Source organism: Aptenodytes patagonicus, chromosome 4 (genome assembly GCF_965638725.1).
Source record: "Aptenodytes patagonicus chromosome 4, bAptPat1.pri.cur, whole genome shotgun sequence".
NCBI lineage: Eukaryota > Metazoa > Chordata > Aves > Sphenisciformes > Spheniscidae > Aptenodytes > Aptenodytes patagonicus.
Genome location: NC_134952.1, coordinates 15,991,786 through 16,005,483, shown reverse-complemented (window position 1 = coordinate 16,005,483; position 13,698 = coordinate 15,991,786). Strand labels below are relative to the sequence as shown.

General features: G+C 34.7%; 1 protein-coding gene across 2 annotated transcripts in view; it reads left to right on the top strand.

Annotated features, from left to right (window-relative positions):
- Window positions 1–13,189, top strand: part of RAB28 (RAB28, member RAS oncogene family) — a 67,846-nt gene extending 54,657 nt beyond the window's left edge. Inside the window, exons 5-8 of one of the 2 annotated variants that reach the window (XM_076335953.1) lie at window positions 2,173–2,276; window positions 5,179–5,256; window positions 11,158–11,258; window positions 12,185–12,251. In XM_076335953.1, coding sequence (XP_076192068.1) covers window positions 2,173–2,276; window positions 5,179–5,256; window positions 11,158–11,253 — 278 coding nt within the window. In that variant the 3' untranslated portion in view covers window positions 11,254–11,258; window positions 12,185–12,251. Of the gene's footprint in view, window positions 1–2,172; window positions 2,277–5,178; window positions 5,257–11,157; window positions 11,259–12,184 lie in introns of both variants that reach the window. The other variant, XM_076335954.1, reaches the window with a different exon arrangement.
- Window positions 13,190–13,698: the final 509 nt, after the last annotated feature.

The following is a 13,698-nucleotide window of genomic DNA, read 5'->3' as shown; positions in this document are numbered from 1 at the left end:
TGAGGATTACACAAAATTCAGAAACATAATTTCACCTTGATTTTCACTGCCAGTCTGTTAGGTTCTAGGATCTTGTGTGCTTTTAATTTCTCTACTGTAGTAAAGTATGTGCTCCACTGACCATATATTATTCTTGATGTTTCTTCAAATAGAAAATAGGAGGCGTTTGAGGATATGATTTCCAACGTGGCAGTGGCATTTTCTTCCTGAAAATTCATCAACCTTTTAGCATGCTGTTGTGTTCTTCCACTCCCTATTCTTTCCTTCCTGGGGAAGAGAGTTTGAAAGAGATTGTAACTTGTAAGCTTGTCTTTATGGACTTACATAAGCATGTCATGGTATTTTAGAGGGATACAGTGTAAAAGCTATCTATCCATCTATTATTTTTATTGTAATCGTGTGTAGGTTTTTGGAGTTCGGGTATAGTCAAAGAAATACAGTGAGTGAAATTTGGAGGTGGGGTTAAGGTTCCTTTAAGAGCTCGTCAAATAAAAATAAAGAAGATATATATTTATTTTTCCCAGAAGAGTAATCTCACTGTTGTGTTTTCCAAGCTGCACTTAAAGCTAATATGTGAAGAGTAAAAATAATAGTTAAAAATGATATGGTTTAGGCAGTATGCTGTATTTTATTCTTAAAAGCGTTTCAACAGAGGCTCTCTTCTGGTAGTTATTTTTCAGAGGAAAAAGTTAAGTAGCTGTTACGTAGACTGCATGAGTTTTTAACAAAATTGTTACCGACTGGGTTTTATCTTAGTAAATGTATTTGTTCTTCCTATTTTTTATGAAACTATATATTCTACGTTTAGTATTATGAAAAACTGTACTACACACATTAGTGTTAATAGCTTAGTATTTTAGTCCTTCACAAATTAATGCCTGTGGTAACTGGATGATTTTAGGCCTGTTCTTATAAACAAGGCCTTACTGATGTGAAAGGAACAGTAATATGTGGCAAAAACTCCACATTAACCAAGGTAAGCAGTATAAATGGGGTGTAGGAATCCCCTGTTAGACTAAAAATCTCCAAGAGAAAATCTCCAGAGCCTACAAATTAAAGACCTCCAATATCATTCTAAAATAAAGCCTTTTATGTAGCAGGAGAGCATTTTTTCAGCTGATAATCAAATGACACTATTATGCAGGCTTACTAGATTTGCAAATTTACAAGTTTTTACAAGTCAGTTGGGTCCCTTCCTCAGGAAATCAGTTTAAGTTTTTTTTTCCTGTATTGACTCAAAGAGCCTGGTTGTCCTTAAATCCTTCTGAATATATTTGCCTTATAATTTGTCGGCATTGAGTCAACACCCTTATAGGAACAGTAATGCAATAAAAAGAGAAACTGTTCAATATAGTTTCCAGTTACCTTAGGATCAGGTTTGGAGAAACTGGAATGTACACAATAAAACCTGTGCAAGACTTGAGTTCCATGTTGTTTTGGAAGCAACCAGTGCTTTTCAACATAAAATACCATTTGAAAGCTTTGCTCTGCTTCCAATGGTTGTAAAATGATAAAAATGAAAATGTGTGTGACTCTTGAAATACGCATTTTACTGTTTTTAATTTTCTGAACCATATCTTTGTGGAATTGAAAACTTCATATACAAGTAACAAAGCATCAATGTTTTTATTCAGTTCATTTTTTGATTATAGTGAATGGGTTTTTTCTACCATGTTCTGTAATAAAATTCTTTATAACTCATTTACATTTTTTACTTAGAAAAAACACGTAGATTCAGATGTGCTTGGTGAACTCTATTTTGTAAAAGTCTTTAGATTACACTGGAATCTCCAATATGCATCATGCTTGCAAACAGAATGCTCAAAATTTAGTTCTTTTTCAGGTTTTTGTATGCAGTTAGCAGTAAAGTTGTTACAAATTTCTTGTGTGTATCCAGAAATAAATTTGTCCTTTATTTCAGATATGAATTTGTTGCATTTGACCGTATAATCTTAATTGTGGTTTCATTTTAGTTTTGCAAATAAAATTAATCTGAGGTAATCAGTTATTTTTACTTTGGCAAATGATTATTAAAAAAAAAAGAAACTTGTCTTTGCATACGTATGTAAAGGAAAAGATTACATCTGATATGTTTCCAATGAATAATTTCTAAGACAGGTAACTAAATGGGCTCCATTGTAGTAATTTTTCCTTTTTTTCAACTTATTTTAGTTGACTTGGAGCATATGCGCACAGTGAAAGTTGACAAGCATCAACGATTTTGTCAGGAGAACAATTTCAGTAGCCATTTCGTGTCAGCCAAGACAGGAGATTCTGTAAGTAAGAAAAATAAAATCCTTGTAGATGTCTTTTTTTTTTTTTTTTTTTTTTTTTTTTTTTTTAGCAAGCCATTCTGGGATATGATGTAACAGTTTTATTATACTTCACATATCAAACCATTGAGAACTTTGGCTGCTGCAGGTCCTTTTTGCCTACCTACTTGCGTGAAAAATAGATCTTTGTATAAGTGTATGTGTTCTTTATTAATTACAGTGGCTTCTCATCTGATTTGAAGTTTGAGGTATAGATTTTAATATGGAAATGGTTGAGCTTATACATCAGCATGAGAACCGAGACCAGCTGGATCTCTGTTTGCTGTCAGCCTGTAGTTAAATATGTTCCTTCAGTCCAGGTGGAGTCCCATCTACAGACCATCAATATAGAAACTTTCAACAGTTGATAATGTCACAAGACCCTGTTGTGATCAAAGTTTTTAATACGGGTCCTGAGCCATGAGAGACACTCCCTCTGCAGGTCCATTGAAATTTGAACATTCTGGTATTTGTAATGCTTTGCAGAGCACATTTTTGAACAATCTTTTGACTCTGAGGTAAGTGGGTTATTTGTTTTGGAAGCCTATGGAAGAAAAGGTTCTTTTTCAGTTGACTGTATCAGTCAAATTAACTCACGCTGTATTGTTTTGCTTGATTTCTGTCACATGCCTAATGACTTTGTCGTTTCCATCAAACAGTCCTGTATCTGTCTCCTATTTATGACAACATAATTTGCTTTATGTTATTGAACAGTAAGACCATGTTCAATTATGTGGAAGTATAATTCTGTAACACAAATGGAATCATTTGTTGTTTTAAAATCTCTGATGAAACTTCTACATTGGACTGCCTGATTTTATAAGATAATAGTTATTCTGTAAAGTCTAACAATACTGCTGTTACAAATGCAGTGAATCCTGATTCTCCTTATAGTTTGTGTTAAATCTTTGGCATACGTTTTTGTTTAAAGTGTGAAAATTCGAGCTTTTTATGCTAGAAACAAGAAAAATTTTATAATACTTCAGTCAATGAAGGGTGCATCTGATAAAATATATTCCTTTCTCAAGGAGACAACCTTTTTGTGGGATTTGGTAATAGGAAGAAAAAGCGGTTCTTTTTATAAGGTTGATATATTTAACATTGCAAATTACGAAGGAGTCTTTATTATATCTTTTTAATCGGTTCATGAATTACAGCAGCATCCCACTATATACACCGATTGTACTTTTTTTAACTTACTGTTTAAAAACAAAAATAAATCTGAACATACCTAGAAAGCATTAACCAGAAATCTCCATTTAAATATCTACTAACAAAAGAAGGTACGAAATACAGTTCACAGTAGTTCATGTTTAGTTTCAATATAGACTTGAATTAACTCTTTCACTGTTACTGCACATTGGCCTTTCAAAATCTTCATGTATTTGGGTAGCTGTGCAGGAAAGACAGGGTGTTTACCCTAGACTGATTTAAGAAGAGGCCATCCATTGCTACTGTGGATGTAGACGAGAGGAGTCTTAAATACTCAGTTAAGATAAATGATTTGTTTTGTTTACCTAAGATCTTTCCAACAGACTCATTTGCAAAAAATAATTTTATGTACATAGAAAAGCCCAAACAGAGGAGAAAAACTTTCATACAAGGTTTAGTGTAGCTAACTGTCTTACTATCCATCAAATTGCATAACTAAAGCACTGAACTCGCACCTGATGTTTTGTGCACAAAGCATCCTCACGGCAGGTGGTCTAGCTCAGTACACCTGAGAGCCTCGTGTGGGTTAAAGTAGGTCTCTGGAAAAGGTAAGCCTGTTCAGGATTTTCTTGCTTGCTGTGTGGATCCTAGTAGAGTTGACCAGTACTAGACCAAGCAGTTCAGAGAAAGAGAAAGTCTTTTGGAAGCTACTGTGGCTTGTTGGTTGTGCCACTAATTTTTTACTAGTTTCCATGTCAGGTATAAGAAGAGATTGTGTAAATGGTATTTTTTTGAATTTTCATTGAAAATGACTAAAAGCGCTTACACAGGCCTTATCTTTTGGGGGTGGCAGCTGCATGATGAAAAGCAATGTTTCTTAGTAGTTTAGATTGTGAGCTCAGTTGAATAACCATGTAGGTAAAATATAACGTGTAGCTTGACAATACAGTGTTCAGCAGCAGTGCAAGCTTAAGCTGCTGCTCTTTAACATCTCTTGTGTTCTTTAATCTCACTTAAAATGAAGCTGCCTAAGCAGTAAGATTGGTGGACTGGATTGAGATGAAGTGAAGGAGTTATTTAAGATAGCATTGCCATCCCATGTTATCTGTCAAACCATGTCCAAAGTCTAACTCTGCCAGACCGGTGCATGCTCTACACCATCTTGCTTGTTTCCTAGATAACTCCTGTTCGGTAAAACACTCGTAATGTTTTGCAAGACTTTTCAGAACAGATGTATCATTGCTTGGCTTTCATACTGCTAAAGTTTTTTAAACGAGATTTTGGTGATGTCGATGCACAGTTCTGTTGTTCTCAATTTCAGAAACCTACATCTCTATTGCACAATACACTGGTAATATATTTTTTGTGCTGAACATTAGTGAATACCCTTATTCATATTTTATAGCACTGAGAGTAGTAGTTGAGAGGTGGGTTGTGTAAAAGCTTGTTTAAACTTAGGTCTCTGGAGGCAGAGTAGAGGTGTTGCTTAACAATCCAGCATGCTGTTCATTCCTTGTACCATTGTTGACTTATTTTCTCTAATTTTTAAACAAAATTGAATGTACCAGATGAGGTTATTTTCAGATCTGTTTTGCACAGGTCATAATTTTGTATATCTCATTGTTTACAGTTCAAGAATGATTTGATATATTTGAAAGAACCTCAAGGATGTCTGTTTTTAATCATTTAAATGCAATTTAATTTTTTTCCATAGGTCTTCCTGTGTTTTCAGAGAATTGCTGCTGACATACTTGGCATCAAATTAAACAAAGCAGAATTGGAACAATCACAGGTGATTTTCCACAAATACATGGTTTTTTCTTAGTATTTTATTTAGTATTAAAAAAAAATCTCATTGCAAATTAATACCTGTTCTTTAAAGCAAGCTGCATCTGTTGTTCTGAAGACAATTATTTACTTTTGCAATAGCTTTTTTTTAATATAATAATTCTTTATCCATTGCTGAAACAAGAAAATGTATGTTCAAAAAATTAGGAAAAAAAGTTAGTTTGAGAGCTGTTTGTTTCAAAAAAGTACTTAAGTACTTAAAATTGTTTTAGAAATTAAAACCTCTCTATATGTATGCATATACAGGTATCGTGGATGACACTCATATATACATTAATTACTGCACATTGATGTCAGATACAGTTTTTACAATCATTGTTCTTTTTTAATTCTTTACATATTTAAAAACAAATTTCATTTTAGAACACTACAAATTTAAGTGGTAGAAGGCATAAGCTTCTGTGAGTGGAAATGTTCTAAATCAGTCTTCATTGTAGTCATACAGGAAAAAATATTATTTGTCAGTCACAGAGTCAGGAATTAACTATGTCAAATCCTGTGTTTGGTTAATCTCAGATTTTAGTTTTCATTGTGTGCCTGTATAATACAGGACAAGAATACTTTTCTCAGTAGTGACTCTCTGCCTGAAGGAAGGAATATTGACTTTGTAGTCACTATTTCCCATTTTATTCTGATGTGCAGATGAGAAATTAATTCTATTCTGGTTCAGCATACCCATTCTCAACAGCAGGCAGACGTGTGGAATCATGTGTTTGGGTAGCTATTACGGCTCCCTGGCATCTGCAATTATTTTTCATTGTACCAGTCCCAAATAATCTCCCCCTAAAGGAGCTGCATAGTTTCTGCCCTTGCATTTTGTGTTTTGTCCTTTGCGTTATGAGTGTTATCGTGGGGATTTTCTGCCATTTCCTCTGCAGTAAGAATGGGCTGAGAGAGAGGAGAATGTTTCCCAGCAACAGGTGGGAAGGTCATCAAGAAGGTTGTCCCCCCATTCTCTTGTGTTGGCTAGCAGTGAGTTAGGGATGTGAATATAGCGATTTCGCTGTGAACGCATGGCAAAACCCTGCTGCATGTCCTGCTCTGAACTGTGGCAGAGCTTTGTTGCAGTTCATGCTGTTTAGTAATGGATGTAGGCATGTTTAGGAGATCAAAAATGTGTTAATTGTTCAAATAAGTGATCAAGCAAGCAAGTTTATTTAAAAGAAAGGCAAAACATTTCTTATGTACAGTTTGGTCTCCTGCTTTTTGAAATATACAATAAATATGTAATTCCTGAAAGTGTTGTGCCACAGCAGTGTTTACAATCTGTGTTGAAGTGGTTAACTAGAAAATTGTATTGCAAACAGTAATATGGTAAAATATACTTATAGTGCATACCTAACAGGCAAAGCTAAGGAGCTTCGAAAAGCTGTAATTTATAGGTAGAGAAATATTGTGTCTTTTCAACGATCTTTTACTACTAAGGCACCATCCATCTGTTGTTCTAAGCTCTATGATTATTTGCATATAAATAATTCAGCACATAAAGAGTTCTTTAATTTTTCTTTCGTTGTTTAAGTGGAACATCAGTCTTAGACCTCTCTGTGCTGTGTGGTGTTGTGTTCCGGTGACTCAGGTGTAAGCTTGTAGATGGGTATGCAAATACCTTAAATTAAAAAGAGAACATGAGAAATGGGGTTATACAGAAAACTGTAGCTTTCTAAAGAAAGTGTCTATTTTTAGGTTGTTTTTAAAGTAAGAACCTCTATCTAGCCCTGACTCAAGAGTACGTAACTTTCTATGTCCAATTGTTATCAGCTTTAAGTAGGCTTCTTCCTACCTTAGTACTGTAATTACGGTTTTTAATTTTGTTGAGCAGATCAATGGAATATGCAATATGTAGATCAGACAAAGTTGGTATTATGCAAATTGCAGTAACAATAGCCTATAAATAGTTAATATGCATAAATTAAATACTCACTGCGGCCCACACATGACTGTTCATGTGAATCCAAGCTATAGTGATTAAAAAAAAAGGTAACCCCCCAAAAAAACCCCAGGACCAACAACAAAAGTAGAAACAAAGCCAGTAAATGGAGTTGGACAGAAAAGAAACTTCACTGTCACCGTTCAGGTACAGCAGAAGTCGCTATGTGGTGCTACGCTGTGCATGTAGCTAAAGAGTGAGAGCTGGAAAGCAGTTGCTTGACTTTGCAAGGTTCTGCTAATCAAGCGTAGTTTCAGTCTATTCCAAACAAGCAATAGTTCTTTGTTACCAGTAAAACGTTTGCTTCCTTTCAGAGTGCTATTTTGAGTGGGCCGTAGGAATTGCCCAAATTTAAGTCCGTGAGAAACCAATGGGAATTGTATTGAAGTGTCTGTCTGTTAGCTGTATCTTAAGGTTCATTGTTGTATGGAACCAAATACCTTGGTCACTTCTTAAGACAGGAACGGTAAAGTCTCTACATAAAATTGGAGAAGGAAAACTTTAACCTTCATATCCTCTGGGAGATGAATAGAAGGACATTTCTTGAGAGAAATTTATTAGTCTGCAGTGGAAAAGACTAATTGAAATAATGTGTTGATGCTGTTTCCCAAAAGCATGGAGCTGGTCTCTTGGCTGGAAGGAGGTGGTGTTCGATGATGTTGCCATTACTAGGTTTCTGGTTTACCGCAGACTTTTTGTATGACAGGTACAGGTTCCTTAGCGTCGTGGTGGAGTTTTTTTTCTTTCTTTTCCCCATCTGTAAAATGGGCACAGGGCTTCCGTGAATTGTGGAACAGTTACGTGAATGTGTTCCTTAAAATTTTTAGGCATTTAATACTCTAGTTATGGGACTATAAAAGTAGATAGATAGATGGATGCTAGATAAATGCTGTAAAGAAACAAATAAAAATTACAATAGTAAGTATGACTCATGCTTAAATCAGTAAGTATGCAAGTGTTGACTTGGGTTTAATTTTTAAACAGAGTAAAATACATTTTAGTTTTTACAGATGTGCACTATTTACATGCTGGATTATATCTTTGAATTTTCCATATTTTGTGTAACGTGAGGTTTCCTCATTTTGAAAAATGAGAACGTTGTTGCTTGAATATGTTTGTCAGAGAACATCAGATGTCTTCATTCAGTCTAGGTGGTAACAAAGTATAAGATGAAATACTGAGTTTGTGTAAAATGCCAACAGTGAAATTCTATATGTGAATTATGTTTTATTATGCATGTCTTCATTATTACTGATTGTCTAATATTGAGAATACTCTTTAAAAATTATTCTCGCATTTTTTATTTTGTGCCTGAAGATCATATTTCTTGTGTTTAAAATCAATTATAATTGTCACAGTCACTACGAAGATCTTAGAAGTGACTCACAGGTGGTTAGAAATAAGTAATAGGAATCCCAAACGCATTATTTTAAGTTGTATGAATTTGTGGGGCTTGACTCATGACTTTTGAGCTTTGATGACTGGCAGAACTGCAGAAGCTCTTGTGAAAAGTGGATGGGGTTCTTGGTCCCCTTCAAATTAACAGCAAAACTTCTGTTAATAAACTGCAAGAACAAGCCTTAGAAATTGAATTATTTACCATGCATTGTTTTAGAAAACAGCTGCAGCAGTCTAAGATATTAATGCAACCCAAGCTATTTGTTACTGCCCTTTTGCTGGAATTTATCACTCCCACAGCAGAATCAGAAAATGGAAGGTGATCATGTGCCTTGGCCACATCAGGGTGAAGTTGAGCAGCTTAGCTTAAACTGCTGCTGAAAGTTGTTTTTAAGTGAAGCTGCCAGACTTTGTGCTGAAGCGGATGAGGTGCAAGTACACGTTACATTCCACCAGCTCTCCTTTGGCAGCAGTGATCTCCAGCAGAGGAATAGGACAGACATTTGGGGGTGGTAAGTTTTTAAACTATCTCAGCTAGAGCTACTAAACCTTGTCTGTTAACATGCTGAGATGACTGTTAATCAAACCTTTATTTGGTCAAAACTGTCGTGAAACAAAGAACTAGATTACTCTTTATGCGTGACTGGAAAGTAGAGCATGTTTTTGAAGTGGAACAGTTCCAAAGTAAGAAAATTGCAGATTCTGACTTATTTTCAGTCCTCAAAATACTTTCCCTTTTAAATCGCAAGGATCTGATGAAATTTGAGGAAATAGCTCCTTTACTAACCAAATGTTTTTCTTTCTATATTTTTTACTTTCAACCATAGTGTAAAAACTGCATGGGGTACAGCTTTGTTCCTTGGCATTGGCAAGAGCTAGCATTTTTGTAAGTGATGTGTAGTTTTCTCTTTAACTAAATGCCAATTCAGCAAACTAGGGTGTGTGTGCCAGCTTTGTACAATAAAATGTTTGGCAGATCAGTCAGATCTGGAATTCAGAGCACCTGCACCAAGGAGGGTTATTTCTCATTATTGACAGTGGTTTGAACCATGGCAATGATATGCCTGACATAGAAACTGATACAAATAAGCCCAAGTTTTTAATTACCATGAAGTTAATAAAAGAAATGTTGCAGTGGTATTTTTTTTACTCTTATTTAGATGAAATTCCTTTAGAAAATCCAAGTCATTTATGATAGTCAGTTTCTTGCTACAACGTGCCTAAGCACGGGTCACTAACCTGCCTGTGTTTACAGGATGGGATTTAGACCAATGTTTTGAGGAACAATTAATTGCCTACTGATTGCAAAGCTTTTTTTTTTTTTCTTCTCCCCTCCCCTTCAGCTCTAGTCAAAAGATTGGTATGAAGAAACTAGGTCCTGTGAGGTCAGATAACACTGTTTAATGCTAAAACTCCTACTACCGCCTTACATGGGATTTGGCAACCTTTCCCTTGATAACATCAGGCCAGGAGTCCAGTAAATCATGAGTGTTGTCCACTAGATAAGATAATATGAATGTGATCAATTAAACTCAAGAAGAGTACATCAGCAGCTAATAAATCCAGATCCCTTACCAGCCAATTCAATTATTGTTGCTTGTTTGACATAGAGGTTTTATTTACAGAGGTGATCTTTAACATATACTGTTTATGTATTCATATAATCCAGTTTATATATTGTTTCCTTTAAAATAGTAGTATTTATTCATTTATCCATAAATTTTAACCTTGAAAATATGTTATGTAAAAGTTGAAGTAAGTAAGAATTTTTTCTTAAATCATTAAACTGGTTTGGGGTATCTTTCATAGCAGATCTACCTCCTCTGTTACTTCTTTGCTGAAATTGTTCTATGAATTTTTCTCCCCTTTGCATTAACACTGCATTAATAGTGAGAAAACTTTCAACAGTTTTGTTTGTCTTTAAGGGGAAAAGTGAGAGCCTTTTATTTTTATATGAAGTAAAAAAAAATGCTTTGCAGCATTTAGATGTGAGGTTGTTAATTTATGTCACTGTTTTTGATTATATATTTAGTTATAATGCGATAGTTATGTAATGGAAAAGATGCATGTGTGCATCTAATGCGCTTGTTACAATTGTTGATAGGAAGCTGACTAATGTAATATTTAAGTACCCTAGACTTAAAGGAATAGGCCATTGTCATCTTTTCTTCCACTGAATTGCCTTCCTTTTTATTCTGTCCCTTCTCTTGCTTTAATACACTTCCGTTGATTGCACGTATGAATATATCACTTTGGTGCTTTGAAAAGGCATGTCCTTGAAGAAGCTTGAGAAGGATCCCTGATGCTGATAGTGACGCTTTCAGCTAGACATCTTGCTCTTGTATCAGCATAAGGCCTGAAAAGAAATGCACTTTCGTTTTGCTTCTGCATAGTCTTTTTATGTCATTCATTCATGCTTTTCAGCTACTGATCAATCTCTCCATTTTTTTTTTTCCTTCTCTTTTCTTTTTACATTCTTCTCCTTGCCCTCTATCCATTATGTTGATACATGATTAACAGCATGTTGTCAGGGCAGAACTAGTGAAATATCCTGAAGAAGATAACCAACATCACAACACTTCCAGCTGCCAGAGCAAAGTCTGCTCAATGCAGTAGTTCAGGTATTGATGGAAAACTTGGGGTTTTTTTCAAGCTGCATTGCTTTTACATGAAGTAACAACTGTTACAGTAAGTTCTATTGGAAAAATATATTTTGTATATGTAAGCACTTGTAATAACGTTAATTTGGAACTCTGTGTACAATTACATGGTGTTTCTAATAACCAGATAGTTCATAGAAACTTTGAAATACTTCATGTTACGGTATTAGGAAGGTCCTTCAGTGCTGTATATTCAAAATGTTACATAGCTGCCTCAGATGAAAATGGACGCAAAACTGGAATCTTATTTCCTTCTCATATAGGAGAGACCAACAGTCTTATCAAATGCTTTGTAAATAGAATGGGTAGTATCTGTTGGATCTGTATTAGAAAATAAATATTTGTGGTATGCAGAGGTTCTTTTAATGTTAATTCAGTCTTTAGTCAGTCTACCTATCAAAGCTTTTTTGAAATATGGTTGTATTTGAAATTTGCTTTGACTTCTGTCCATATTTTCCTGTGAAGTGCTTGGAGTAAAGACGGAAAGACAAACTTACGTACAATTTCCAATTACAGTTTAGGCAGTTATTCTTAAAGAATGCATACCATAGTCTTTGTAAACTAATATTGTTTTATTATTTCCATACAAAGCAATTTTCATGGAAGTAAAACTGTATTCATTGCTTTTGCAAAAAAGTCATGTTCCGTTTGTAGTGTTGTGAAAACCTACCAAGGCACTTCGTTCTGCTTAGTATGGATAAACTGGTATTTAGAATGAGAATTAGCACCTGATAAGACTTTCTGTAAGGTAATGAAAAAAAACCCTGAACAGTGTCTGTTTTGCCTCATTTTTTTCCCTTCATATTTCATAGTAAAATATCTGTTGAATGCTTTGCCAGCATGAAGATTATATTTTCTGATTGTTACTGTGTTTTCTTTTATGACAGAGGGTGGTGAAGGCAGATATTGTCAACTACAGTCAGGAGCCTGTGACAAGAACCGTTAATCCTCCTAGAAGCTCAATGTGTGCAGTTCAATGACCATGCTATTCTTCCCTGTTTTGATACCTTTGGCGGTCCTCCTACCTTGGCACAGGCTCTGGGATTACCAGGAAATTTGTTTTAACAGTGACCATCGCAACAATGCAATTAGAGGTTTCAAAAACGTGTTGCACCATTGTGTGTTGAGAAGCAGTGGGCAGTATTTTGGCTGGCCAAAATTCAAATATGAGACCACACACTTTGAAAAATTAAGATCTATATTCTTTTAAATTATATTTAAATAAAACAGTATAACTGTGTTTATATGTTTCCTCCTACCTATTTGACTGATACTGGAATAAAAATGGATGAAGAAGTCCTGCATTCAGAATACTTTTAAAGACATCACCATGGAAGGGTACTTTGCCAAAGCATTTCAAAATTTTTTTCTCTTTTTTTTTTCTTCTGTGATCTGAACTGACACTTAGAAAAATGTAACTTGGAAAAGCTACTGCTGGAATAAATTTAAGCGTGTAATATATTTTATCTAGGGATAATTTGGAAAGTATTCCATTAATATATATACATAGTGCAAAGTGTATAAATCGTATCCAGTAAGAAACAGTGCTTGAAATAAAGCTGTAATACAAAAATAGTTATTTTTCTGAAGTCTCAAGTTGTCTCCATGGATGCTCTGAAAAATGCTAGTGTTTTTGTGTATTTTTATTAGCACGTCAGCATTACTTCTTGCAGTAGTAGATATGCTCATATGTCTTCATGAATATGGATGAACCTCAGTCAACAGTTTGGGCTGTGAACGTTGAGTGATATATTCAGCATGCATTAGAAACCGTTGATGGATCAATTAGGATCAGTCATTTTTAATAACTAGCTGAATGACTTTTGGCCTGGTACTCTTTTCTTTCTAGTTCAGAGTAAACGACAAATAAAAAGCTGTCTGCTCTGTGATCATCACATTTCTCCTCTGTTCCTTTTATAGCAGTCTCTTTTAGACATGCAGTTCTCTGCTGGCACATCTGAATAGAAAGCTAAGGAGAGAAAAAAAAAATTAAGCCAGCTTGATTCCAAACTAGAAATCTTTTCCTGTTTTAACTCTAGAATGTGTTTTCTTATAAAGTACAACAAAAGATTTGGAGATTTAGAAAATTAATGAGGCTGAGTGTATATCACAAGTGAAAATGATAACGTCCTTCAAGTGAGTGTTCCTATTAAGCTGTTCAAGCAAGTGCTTAATGGTTGGAACTAGCAAACTATTAATAGTTTAATAAAACAGTTAAACTATTTAAACTATGTTAAAAAAAAAGATTGCAGATGGCAAAAATGTGCTATTTGTTATTATTTTGGTATATTCCAAGTTCATTGAAAAGCTAAGTTCATTTTTAAACCATTCAACATGCAGCTTGACTCATAGTTTTATAACTACACGATAATGACTTCGTGTTGTAATTTTTTATCATTGA